The 13,537-nt window shown below is 41.2% G+C and overlaps 1 protein-coding gene across 1 annotated transcript; it reads left to right on the plus strand.

Moving 5' to 3' along the window:
• The first annotated feature begins 3,757 nt into the window (after positions 1–3,757).
• On the plus strand, positions 3,758–8,878 carry lmo2 (LIM domain only 2 (rhombotin-like 1)). The gene is made up of 3 exons (XM_084363196.1): positions 3,758–5,148; positions 6,439–6,654; positions 7,825–8,878. The coding sequence occupies exons 1-3, from the start codon at positions 5,099–5,101 to the stop codon at positions 8,048–8,050; spliced, it is 492 nt and encodes a 163-aa protein (XP_084219322.1). The 5' UTR covers positions 3,758–5,098; the 3' UTR covers positions 8,051–8,878.
• Positions 8,879–13,537: the final 4,659 nt, after the last annotated feature.

Consider the following 13,537-nt stretch of genomic DNA (forward strand, 5'->3'; position numbering starts at 1 on the left):
TTATTATATTAAGACAAAATGTACTAAAACATACTCATACACACACAGCACATACAGTTCGCTACACATACTGATTAAAAGCTAAAAAAGTCCCCAACTCAAAACAACAGACTGTATCTTCGGAAAATATAGCTGGGACTGCTAATTTCTGTTTTTACTTCAACTTTGAGCACAAACTTTACATCAGTGTCTAACGGGAAGCAAACTGTCCAGAAGAATGTGACACCAGCTTTCTTTTGTTTGCCGAATACAGGAAGCAGTTAACATGGCTGCGTAGCTTTTTGATTGCACTGGTCCACTGAAAGTGTTTTCTTTCAGGGATAATACTGATTATGTGAAGTTCCCCAGGGTGAGTGAAGCTCCCTTTTAACGAGTGAGTCATTTCCGCAGCCTGCTGTATTTCAATCAAACAGCAACACTGAACACAATCCACCGGCCGTTTTCTGAAAGAATTCCAGGGTGGTTCCTCGTCTGACCTCTGACCTTTACGCCATGACATTTTAAAACTTACAATGAATTTCATAGTTCTCTGATTGAGCAGTGATCAACAAAACATCTCCACCTTCGTAGACCTGTTACAGTCTAATTATCACTCTAGTCTCTAGTCTATTGTCACTTTAGATTAGGCAGGAAGTGGTCAGTTTTGCTATTGCTGTCCAAGAATTTGTGCTATCAAAGAGTCAACAATACGTCCAGGGCCCTCTTATTTCAGGAAATGAGCCTGCAAGCCTGTGTCCAGACAGTCCATGACTATGGATTACCATCTTTGTTCCACTTATAATTATGGAGATCTATTTAATGGGAAGTCTCTAATGATTTCGCGTGATGGTGGGATCCCACCACAGCCTTGATGAACTTTGTGTAACTTGTGATGAATTAACATTACTTGCTGAATGATGAGAGAAGGGAGCACGAGCTGTTTGGTAGAATTTCACTGTTTGCTTTGTGCTGACGCTCATTTTCCAGCTGCCCTCAAATTCCACTCTGCTTTCAACTCCATAATGCTCTCAGTACCAAACAGGCAAAACAGGAAGCTGGACATGAGTGACACCACTTCCCACAAGGTTGTCTACATTCTTAACCGTTTGCTCCCCAAATTCTACCTTAGACGGGAAAGAAGCAGGAAAATATTGCCAGAACAGCCCATAACATAACATGAATGATGAAACATTTGAGATTGAGACATGAAGCTTGCATCTCCTTACTGGTGACATTTAGGAAGCTTAAAGACACAGATAAGGCTTTTACCGCCTAATGCCAACAAGTTTTTATGGTGCACTGTAAGCCTTGTTACACCTATCATACTGAACCATCTGGAGCTGAGCTGTCTATCTGGGAAGCCAAGAGGGGTGCCATCATGTGTTAGGGGAGGGGTAGGAAGTGAATGCAGCGTGCACCAAACCCCCCCCAGGAAAGCTTCATCTCTGCATGCCAGTTGCACATCCTCTGGGCTTTCTCAGTCAACTCCACAGGAAACAGTCGATGACTCCGGTGTCATATCATACTTACTTTCTCTTCTTTCTGTTTTGCATTGGGTTGAGACATCATGGTACCAACGTGTAATTTCTATTAAGCTCTTCAAACCCCACAGAGCTTCAGTTGGGTTCATCAAACAAACGCTGTACAAATCCACTAAACTTTAAAACTTTATACCAGACAGGCTGAACAACAAAGGAAAAAAATATGCATAGGAATATGCAAGTCATAGAAATATCATCTGAGGATTAAATATATTGATAACTAGAATAGGTAGCGCACACCTCTGCCAAGGCCTTTTGGACTCATAGATGTAAAGGATGGGTCATGATTTTTGACCAGTGACTGGAAATAACGTGATACCACCGTGGGAGATGGGGGTTGTCTAACTTCGAATCATCGTCGAATAGTTCCCACTGACTATCGACGAGCATTTTTGCTTAAAAGGCCCATCCCTAATAGATACCAGACACGTAAATCCACCAGATTTTTTTCCCCCATCAAGATCCATGCATTATACCCTGAGTAAATTAACAAAAATGTTGAAAAAGTAAAAAAAAATCCTGGATCTGTCCCTTTATATAGATCCACACCTAAAGTTAGTTAGGTTTATTCTGGGCTGAGACCCGTCCTCCATCCAAGTTTTGTGGAAATCAGTTCAATAGTTTATTTGTAATCCTGCTGACAAACCAACAAACCAACAAATGGTCACGGGTGAAAACATATCCTCCTCCACTTTAGTGACACTGAGACTGAAAGTTCATTATTGACCTTAGAAACAGAAGGTGACAGAAACTTAATCGCTATTCTGCGGCTATTCTTTCAAAAATCTTCCTCAGCAGATGGAATTTGTCAAGAAAACAGAAACATAGACATCCATATATTAATTTTTAATCCAACATGGACAAGAGGTCCTTAAAGTGCTAATAAACAAGTAAATTGGAACATCTAGTTTTTCGTGACAACTGGGCAAACTCACCTCAGTTGAGGAAGATCATGTGAAATGATGGAAAAGCTCTGGATCAGGTATGGAGTGGATCTTCTGGTGAGATTTGCTGTTATGCCTATACCCTAACTGAGGGAAGTTAACGTGGGATATAAGTGTTCAAGCCACCGCAGCTCTCCCACTGTGCTGTTGTACGAAGGCAGTGGGTGAACATCTTGTTCCTAAAATGTTTTCCATTTGAAGGACACGTAGTTTAGAGTTTTATCTCTGTCAAGCTGCTCTGCTTTCTGTGCAGCTGGCACAACACAGTGCCATGCTCACCTTGCTCTTGGGCCTTCTCAGCTTGGTATCTATCCAGTGAGCCTACACAGTCCAACAGCTGTCTAGCCGAGGGATGCTTTCAGCCTGAATTTAGAGTTTGCCTGCGATCTTCCTCTGATGCATCTGGCTGAGGAGCCGACTGTGGCTGCTGGAGTTGAGGTGCTTTATCTCCCTCCCCAGTCCAACTGCTGCCTGTGTCCCTCCCTCCTGCAGGCTTCCCCGAGGCACTGGCAGCAGATAAGAAGAAGGGCCCGCAGCGGCTCTGGTTTGAAAAGAAAAGGCTGTGACTAGACCAAGAAATATGGTTGTATGCATTTATCACAGAGACAACTTTCAAAAGATCTTATTTCAGGATATTTTATCTCTCTTCCACCAGTTTACACATCAGAGCGTCTGTCTTGTAATCCAAGAGCTCTGTAAAGAAGATACACTTGAGTGGAGGTTACGAGGCAGATTATGATTTTACATAGAAAACAGATGATGAGTTTATAAATGTCCGAGCTAAAACTTCACTACAATACACAGGTAAAACTAACCGCATCCCTGCAGGTGTAACACGTCCTTCTTAAAGGAAACACTGTCAATAACCCTTTAATGTACATATTAAAACAGAGTGAAAGGTGCATAATGAGTAATTTTACTGTTGATATTATGAGTTTTTTTAGGGGATAATACTAATACACATATAATACTAATACTTATATGATATACCGTCTCTGTTTGAAATATGAACAGTTGTTATGGTTTGTCTCACTGGCTGAGTTACATTTCTCCAGGACATTTGTTTTAATTTTTTCTTTTTTTCTTTTTAGCAGCTCCTCAGTTAGTCAGGTAAACTACTACAATCAACTCCTGGAGTTTTAAGAACTTGTAGCCTTGTGTCATTTCTTTTTGTTCACTTTATGGTTACACAGCCTCTCTCTCCACCTCCTTATACTCCTAGTGAGTGAGATTTATTTGCAGAAAAAAGAGAGAAAACTCACAGTGAAGATGAATTGTACTATACTAATACTATACTATACTAATAGCTATCACGATAAAATTGCTACCGTGAATTTGTTTGGCTACAATGATCATGTAGTGAAAATCTGATATCGTGACAGCCCTGGTTGCAACTGATGCTTTTTAATACTTTGTAAATGGTGGATAAATACTGTGTAGTTTATCTATAAAGTTGCAACTGATGTTTATAAAGCTAAATAAATGGTTTATAATGGTTTGTGTAATTCATTTGAAACTTTTGATTTCATGTGTTTTTTTCATGTTATTCTTTCTTTCTTTCTTTCTCTTTTCCCCTCTATCTTTAGATATTGGCATGACCCAGAAATGAAAAAAACTAGGCCTAACTGTTGTTGTTGTTGTTTGCTAACGATAACGATAACTAAAGCTTTGTTAACCATAAATGTAACATTTATTAATAATGGTTATTACAAAGCGTTGCCTTAACGACTCACCAACCACAGAAATGTTTCACAACTTTTCAACTCAAAAGTTTCTTTCTGATGAATGGCTTATAACTGATCAATAAAACACAAGTTAATGATTTATGAATCATTAATGAACTCATAAGTTACAACTCAAGGGTTCCTTATTTAAAAGTGGTACCAAAAACTATATGTCTCTATTTTATTTATTCATTTATTTATTTTTTAAATAAGCGAAGTAATGAGACACTGATGACTGAGAAAACACACGCGGCCTGTACTAATTGCATCAGTCCGCTCTTTATCTTCTGCCATGAAGCAAAGCACAATACTGAAGTCATTAGTCTCAGTCACGACCTGCCTGCACGCCTGCAGGAGCAGACCAGCGTTTAACTGTCGCTTTAAGACCGATTTCCCCCCATTGTCAAACAGTCGTGAGCAGGAAGAGGGAAACGAAAGCAGAGACCGAGGGGGCCGACGTATTTAAACACGATGCTGCCGCCGCTGCTGCTGCACAATAACGGCGGAGGAGCGCGTCTGCAGCCCGCTCACCTCGGAGGAGACGCACGGAGAGCAGCCACACTGACCGACTGATCCTATTGAAGGCGTTTTAATCCACAGTCCTCCGAGTCCAGCAGAAAGATACAGCACACTTTAGATGACATGGAGGTGTCACCGCGGGTTACTGCCTCAGGAAATGATGACAGTGTCCTCCATCACTGCCTAGCTGCTTAGAGCGCACATTTTCATGTCTTGCGGCCATTTCCTCAGGACGCACTCGCCTTCATTTAACACAGAAAAAGCGCAGTAGCTGCGTCTCGGAGGCTGCGGGAGCAGGTGCTGCGCGTCTCGGCTGCCTTCTTCTTCACAGGTTCGCCGCCGAGCCGGCTGTGGAGCCCTGAAACCTGATCTGGAGCAGACTGGACATCATATGATAGACATGACATCCACGATAGAGAGGAAGACACTGGAAGCCAATGAGTAAGTAGATGTGTGAAGTGCAAATAGTGTTAAAAAAGACCGTGAAGGACGCATGAGCGTGATGAAAGCCAAACTATCTGCAGATGGCTGATAGCAGGAGGTCAGGAGGCTCCTGCTGGTACGGGCAAGAGAAATAGTACATGAGAGGATTGTTGTGTGTGTGTAAAAAAGGGGGTGAGAAAATAAAAAGTACATTTACAGAACAAGTAAAGTGTGCTAAAGGTGTTATATATCAGGATATACTTTATTTAAGGAGTCTTTCTCCCTCAAAAGCAGCCTGTCAGTGGCTGTGAATCCAGACATTATTCAAAAGTTTATTTTAAAATCTCATAGTTTGCAAAAAATATTAAATAAAAAAGAAATACCAGGTTTGTCAGACTGAAGAGACGCTCAAGAAAGGTAGATTTACATTTACATTTGATGAAACAACTGAAGGGATCTGAAGGGGGTTGGATATTTCTCTAAACATCGTATAGTTTCAGTGAAGAGTTAGATATAGATTATATGGATGATGCCATCAGACAGTGTGGAATAATGCGAGTTTAACAATCTGAGCGCTACCTAAAAGGACATACTGGAGGAAAACTGAATTTTAAAGGGGTTTTAATAAAGTACAATTTGTTCTGTGTGGCTATACTTTGCTGTATTTAACGATATCCAATGGCTCCCTCAGGTGGACATTGTCAAATTGTACCTAAAGAAACTTAAAGGATAAGTTCACCCAAAGAATGAAAATGCAGTCGTTATCTACTCGCCCTCATGCCGATGGAAAGTCAGTTGAAGTTTCGTAGCCCACGAAACATTTGTGGAGCTTCGAGGCAAAACAGCGTCGTAGCATTCTCCTAAACAACTGAAGCAGATGGGGACTTGTTTTAAAATGTTAAAAAAAACAACCGAAAAATACTTTAAATGGCTCCAACCCAGCTACCTCAGTTGTTTAGGAGAATGCTGCAGCGCTGTTTTGCCGTGAAGCTCCAGAAATGTTTTGAGGATAGGAAACTTATCTTTGGGTAGATAATGACTACATTTTAATTTTTTGGGTTAACTGTTCCTTTAAGATGGACAAATTCAAATCATGGAACAAACCAATGGAAGTGCAAGAAGTCTTGACTTTATGCTGTTTTATATAAATCTCAAAATGTGAACAATTCAACCAACATTTCAATCACATTCTCAAACAGCATGACGTCACTCTTTTAATTCGTACTATTCTCAGACATTTTATAGAGCAAGTGTTAAATTGAGAAAAAACCCTCATGTGTTTTCTAACCAGTTTTCTGTCTCGTCCAGGGAGCCGGTGGACGAGGTCCTCCAGATGCCACCGTCCCTGCTGACATGCGGTGGGTGTCAGCAGAGCATCGGTGACAGGTTCTTCCTAAAGGCCATCGAGCAGTACTGGCATGAGGACTGCCTGAGCTGCGACCTGTGTGGCTGCCGACTCGGAGAGGTGGGCCGCCGGCTCTACTACAAGCTGGGAAGAAAGTTATGTCGGAGAGACTACCTCAGGTTGGTTTACGTCACGACATCATGGTTCAATCAAGCAGCTTGTTGATTTGTTATGTGACGAGGTCATGCTCAACAGGAAAGTGTCATAAGAGGGTCATAGTGATTAAAAGGGAAGTCTGATGATAACCTGTATTGTCCAATGAAAAAAAATGCACCTCCATCAAAAATAAACCTTTAGTTTATTTTCAGTACGTCCCAGAGTCACTGTTGTGGTGCTGTAAACAGGTAAACACCAGCACACCAAACATGTTCATATGCACGTGAAAAAAGTCCCAAACAAATGCCCTGTGCTGAAACCCACATTTCTGAGCTGTTTAAGGAAATCATTCAGCTGACCTGTTTTAAAGGATTAACATCTTCATAGGAAACGAGCTCAGGGCTGAGTGCAACAGGCAGGGTAGGGTTGGAAAATATTAAGAGACGGACTAACTCACTGTTGGTTTTAGTCTTTTCAAGAGGTTTGTTGACAATAACAGGAAAAGATCTGCAAAGATCAGTCGATTAACTGATTAGCTGATAGAAAGCTGATTAATTCATTTTTTAAATCACTTTTCAAGCAAGAATGTCAAACATTTGCTGGTTCCATCTTCTAAAATTATGAAAGTAAATGAAGATGAACTGATGGTTGGACAAAAGACGCAATTTAAAGACGTCACTTTGGGCCTTTTTCAAAGTTTTTATGACATTTTATAGAATAAAGAGTATAGCGATTAATGGTGAAAATGATGGTTAGTCGTAGCCCTAAGCAGAAATATAGAATAACGCCAGCCTCATCCTTTAAAGAAGTGTTAGAAACACCCAAATCCCATAAATATTTGTGATGAACAAAACTTTTTCACACGTTGGAATGTCGATGAATTGTTTAATAAAAGCCTTTTTGAAATAAGGAACAACTCAAGCGAAGTCAGTTCAAGTCCATTTTTATTTATATAGCAAAAATCACCATCAGCCTCAGTGGGCTTTGCAATCTGTGCAGTGAAGTAGATCCTCCGTCCTTAGAGGCTCGATTCAAGTTAGAAAAAACCCCTGTAGCAGGGAGAAAACATTGGAAGAAATGTCAGGAAGCTGCCCCAGCAACCCAGAAGTGCCACCAAGCCTATTCTTGTGGTCCTGTTTCATAAAGAGGCTCTGTGAAGGTTTTCCATGTTAATATCTTCCTCATCCTCGCAGGCTTTTCGGTCAGGACGGTCTCTGTGCTTCCTGTGAGAAGAGGATCCGAGCGTTCGAGATGACGATGCGTGTGCGGGACAAGGTTTACCATCTGGAGTGCTTCAAGTGTGCCGCCTGCCAGAAGCACTTCTGCGTGGGTGACCGCTACCTGCTGATCAACTCAGACATTGTGTGCGAGCAGGACATCTTTGAGTGGACCAAACTCAACAACAACAACATGATTTAGCAGATGAGATGAAGGAGCATCACTATGCCTATTCCCACTGGCTTTAAAGGGAATGAACCATTGATAAACAGACTTTTGTAGCCTGTCATGCGTCTGACAGAATCATTTTAACAGAAAAGGAGAGGCTACATCTCTGCATTGCTCACTGCTGGAGACTAATGAAGACTGCACCAGCAATAACAGAAAGCTTTTTATCTAAGGCTCCATTATTAAATGCAAAAAAAACTATTACCTGCAATAATGGGCGTTTGTTATACACACTGGGATTGAAGAATTTTGAACAAAAGCAAAATATTTCTCAAGGTTCTTGTAGTCAAACACTGTTGCATCAGTCTGGTCTGAAATGTTCAATAAAAATTTCAGTGACGTTTTATTTTATGGGTCGCTAATTTCCTGAGAAGAACTGTGCAACCTGGTAATAATTCTAGGCAAAGACTCCATTTAAACACAAATAATAAAAATATTCATTCTTTATCCATTTATTATTGAAAATGGTATAATCCATATGTGTAAAAGACGAACACTGTTTCTTTTTTCAATATGAAAAGTATGAATGTACATAGTTCTCTCCAGGAAGCAGGAAATTACAGACCTGTAAAATAATGCTTCAGTCTTTGATGTTATAAATGGAAGACGAAGTCAATGTTGATCAGAATGATTGTCTTGTATTTCCAGGTTGAACTGGTGGCGCCCTCTAGTGACCGAGGGAACCCATGCAATACTAATTTTACTGACTTTTGTAACTGATACAATTCTCTGGACATGCACCCAAGACTTTTTGAATATTTACTTGTCAATTTATTAAATAAATTACAATTTAGAGAAACATTTATAATCTTTGGTGTGAGCTTCTTCCTCAGTTACAAAGAAATCTGAAATCCATTAATCAAAGGAATAGTTAGAAAGTCAACGCTGAAGCTGTGTCCTACATTACACACTAATGCTGCGTTCAGGACATATCAGAACTCAAAAATGTCTGACCTCGTACTAGAAAAAGTAAAATGGACTTCAAGTTAGAATTCCTGTTTCAAAACCCTTATAGATGACAGTTTTTGGATATTTTCTCAAGTATAAAACTGTTGTTTTCCTCTGTCTCATTTGTAATGCAAGAAGGCTGCACCGCTCAGTGCTCACTCATGTTTACACTCACAAAAAAGACATTATTCTGTTACAGTTGCCAAGTTTTTTGTTTACTAATTACCTCTACTCAAATAAGTCATTTTCAAGTTTGTATACTCGTACGTAAGCATGCATAACACCATGTAATCTACTCAGCTACGTCTAAAATCATAACTGAGTACTGAGTACAATTTTACAGAAGCCCTAAAGGGCATTGCATTCATACATTTTAGAGATCTCAAGAAAATTATGCCATTATCTCGGGAAAACAGCAGTTGTTATTTCGAGATAATAACTCGAGATCTCGAGAAAACAAATGAAATTAACTCGTTATCACGGGAAAATGGAGGAAATAAAATGTATGAATGCATGGCCCTTTAGGGCTTCCGTAGTGAAGTACTTCCTCACATTATTTTCCATTTGATTAGCAGATGTTGTGCTCTTTTCTTTAAACATGTTTTTAACCACAAGAGGTCGCCAAAAGATTTATAAATTCACCCAATCCAGTGAGTAACAGCTCAAAGTTATTTAGCCAGGTGAGCTGCTGAATATTATACTGTTAACTTTGCAGATTTATTATGGGATTAATCATTTTCTCATAATAAAGAGAGAGAGAGAGAGAGAGAAACAAAAGAAATTGGTGTTAATGAAGTCATGATGTTAAGGGCTGTCTCTATTTGCTGTCTGTCTTCAAAGCCGCTGCCTTTCAGACTCTTTCTGCTCTCTTCTTCATGTCTACCAGCCATCAGCTCATTCTGAAATGGCCACAAGGCGTGCTCCTCCAGTGCCATCCCAAAATCTCCTGCCATCCCCAGTTATCCTTACAGGCATAACATCAATAATTGGATCCATGCATTGCTCTTGCATGTGAGTTTGGGAATGAAGGCGCCTGACCACAGAGAGAAGCAGCCTTAACTGACATTAGAGAGCGGGTGAAAAATGTGATCGGGAAACAATTTAAAACAAAGAGAAAAGGAGAAGAGGAAGGTACGGAGAGAAGGAAGAGCACAGAAGCTGCTGCAGGATGATGTCTTTAGCTCTGCCTTACAATAGTTTATTCATAGGCGAGGGAGGAATGAAGGGAACAGACAGGGTTAAAAACCCACCCAGGCTGAGATGACGGTCTCAGTGAAAGAGATACTAACGAGTTTTCCCACAATAGAGATGGGAATATACTGTATAGACACACAGAGGGATGCTGGGATTCTGCTCATTTGGAGGTCTGCAGATTGAAGAATCGTCAGTGTGGCATTAAGCAACGCTTGAGGAATGGCTGCACAGAAAAAAACGTACTACACGGTGGTCTCAACAAATCAGCTCCATATTGAACACCACGATTAAGATACGTGTGGATGAATAACATGTTAACTACATATACGAGTAGAGCATTGGCAGCAGCCCAGTAGTCCATAATACTGGTGTGTTTTTGTTGATATTGGCTTTACTTTCTCGTTGTTTGGGCTCTCAGAAACCTCAAAGCTGTGTGTAAAAAATTATAATAATTGTAAAACTGCTTTTTCCACCTTCAGATATTCTTTTCTTCTCTTCTGACTGTATTAAACCAAATATGTAGAAAAGTACATCAGAAATAACTCATCTCTTTATCACAAACTGGGCTTATACAGTTGATAAAGGTGACAGAAATAACCATATAGCATATTGATCCTAGTGTTATTACACTAAATAAGTTGTGAATAAGCATGAACAAATATCTATTACATTTGTTTGCCAGACAAAGAAACATATTTTATCCTACATAGCAATGTTGTTTCAGGTCAGTTAACTCTGGTTTCCTGTTCAACCTCTCACGAACAACCTGTTGCTAAATCCAATAACAGAGTTGTATTTACACCTTTAGGCCATGGTGGCAGCTCGAGAGCGGTGTTGGCCTGCTGATTGGTCGGTCCACCACTTTACTCCAGGCTGAAATATCTTAACAGCGACTGAATAGTTTAAAGCTGCTGCAAGTGGTTCTGGAAAAAGATGGTTTAATGTTGAGTGTCATCCTCCAGGTCCACGAGTAGATGTTTTTGGTTGCTTCTTGGATCTGGGCCACCAACCCCAAGTGTTGGTATTTGGCAACTTAGGGCTGAGACTCAATAATCAGCTGTCTGACGATCAAGAATCGCTAAAAAAAGAAACATTATGTAGAAATTGGCATTTTGTGTGATTTGGCGCCCCCAACAGTTTCTGAGTGCAACACCACTGTCTGTTGTCGTAAACACAAATTCTAGCTCTGCAACAATTTGACCAAGAAAACTCATCACATCATCACAATGTTATGTGTTGAAGTAAACATGTATGTAACGCTGTGATCCTACCCTCTCACTGAAGTTACATAGTGAAACAAGCGACAGGGGGGTGGAATGGACAACCAGGCAGAGACACCATTCACCCTATTGCAAGACTCTGTACCATCAACATGATTTTGAAGCTGCTATTTTAAGGTAAAAGTTACATAATTTTGTTTTGAGATTCAATTTTGTGCAGATATTAATGGTCCTCAGAGGATGAAACCTATACAATCTTTGGTGATCTCCTGACTTCCCTGTAGCACCACTAACAGGTTAAGATGTTGGAGACTTTTCTTGTAGCGCCACCTGCGTGTCGCAATTTTCTCTCAACTCATCTACTTGGTGGATTTGCACTCCAGTGGTACAGTTGCGGTTTTGGGTAAAAATGGGACGACAACTATTGACTTGCTTGCCTTGAAATCTGGTGCAGATATATACTGTTTGTCCCGCTAAGAATGATTTGTACTGACTTTGATCCCTCGGTTTCTAATCCAACACCATCATCAGATGAAACTTTGGTTTACGACCAATACCTTCAGAAATAATCACATTCCCATCAGCCTCAGCTGTAGTTTGTGGTTACTTCTAATTAGCAAATGTTAGCATGATAACAGGCTAAAAGAGCCATGTGTCAGCATTTATTTCAAAACACTGCTGCTACGCTCTTGTTTACAGCTGTGGTCTGTTGGACCTCAAACCGAAGCAATTCATCATTTTCTGTAGCCGACTTCTGAAACATGTCGTCGGTCCAAAATCGTGTTTGAAAAGAATTCTTACACAAGTAGTCAAAGTTCATAAATATCAAGCTCATAAAACAATGTTAAGTATGTTTTTGAGCTGTTAATGAGAGTCTCTCAAACAGAACTTCAGGGTTAAAGGAGGGTGTCGTAATCTTTATCTGCTGCTGCTTTTCTGCAGAGAGTTCACAGAGTTTAATGAGACAGGAGCTGAAGGGAGGCCAGGTCTCATCTCACGACATTCACACACAACACGCCGGCCTACAGAGACCCTCAGCATCGGCCAAGCGGCCTGCGTTCCATCGGCTCGCTCTCCTCTGTTGCCCTGCAGGCTGAGCTTTGCCAGAGCACCAGCCTGACTTGCACAGCAGCCTCAGCAGGACTCAATAAAGCCCTGTGCCTCTTGTGTCATCCCAACCAGCTGTACACAAGGCCGGGAGTGTAGTGCTGTGTTTGTGTGCCGAGGCAGGCCTGTTTCATCTCCAGTGCCCATGTCACAGCAGCTCCGTACGGGTAAACCTAAAAACATCCAGCTGTGCACATGGAAACCAAGGAGACTTTCTGGGGATGAAACCACAACGGCTCGCAGCTTGTTTTTATCAAACAGCTCGCCCCACTGAAACAACCACCACACATCGACCTCACTCTGGTGCAGTGTGCAGGGTGAACAGCAGATGGCGGTTCTGGTCCAGGTAGATGTTCTTGGGGAAATGGCTTTGTGTGTGTGTGTGTGTGTGTGTGTCAGTAAAATAACTGACAGGCAGATTAAGGGAAAGCTGGTTTGCGTATGGACGCCAGTTCGAGAAAAGATTAATTAGAATTGAATTGAAAGTGGCGAGCCATATTCAAAGCACTGCAGACATGACAGTAAGAGTTCAACGACACCTACAAAGGAAGATGTGGTTGAGCAATTATCTGCAGCAGCACGGTGATTAATCACGACGCGGCCTGTCAATGTCAAACCCATCTGACAAAATGAGTCAAGTGCTATTGATCATGCCCGCCTTGGGTTTCACTTGCACTCACACTTTATCAGATGGAGCTAATTGGGAACATATTCAGTCTGTGGTCCTGAGAGATGCGTCTGTCAGGAGTCACATTCCTGCAACGATTCTCTGATAGCCCGTAGCGCCTGCAGTCTGGATGGAGGACAGGCTGTGGGAGTAGAGTTTAGAGGGTGGGGGTTGTGGGGTATGGCAGCACATTCAGAGGTGGATAGGTGAGTAATAAGCGTGCATCCCTTAACTCTCGGCGGGCATGTCCTCTGACTGGATTAAATATGTGCTGAGGATTTATTAGGTAGAAGACCTCTGGGGCCCCAGAAAAACTCCACGACG

The sequence above is a fragment of the Pagrus pagrus genome, assembly GCF_965226575.1.
Source record: "Pagrus pagrus genome assembly, chromosome: 10".
NCBI classification, from domain to species: domain Eukaryota; kingdom Metazoa; phylum Chordata; class Actinopteri; order Spariformes; family Sparidae; genus Pagrus; species Pagrus pagrus.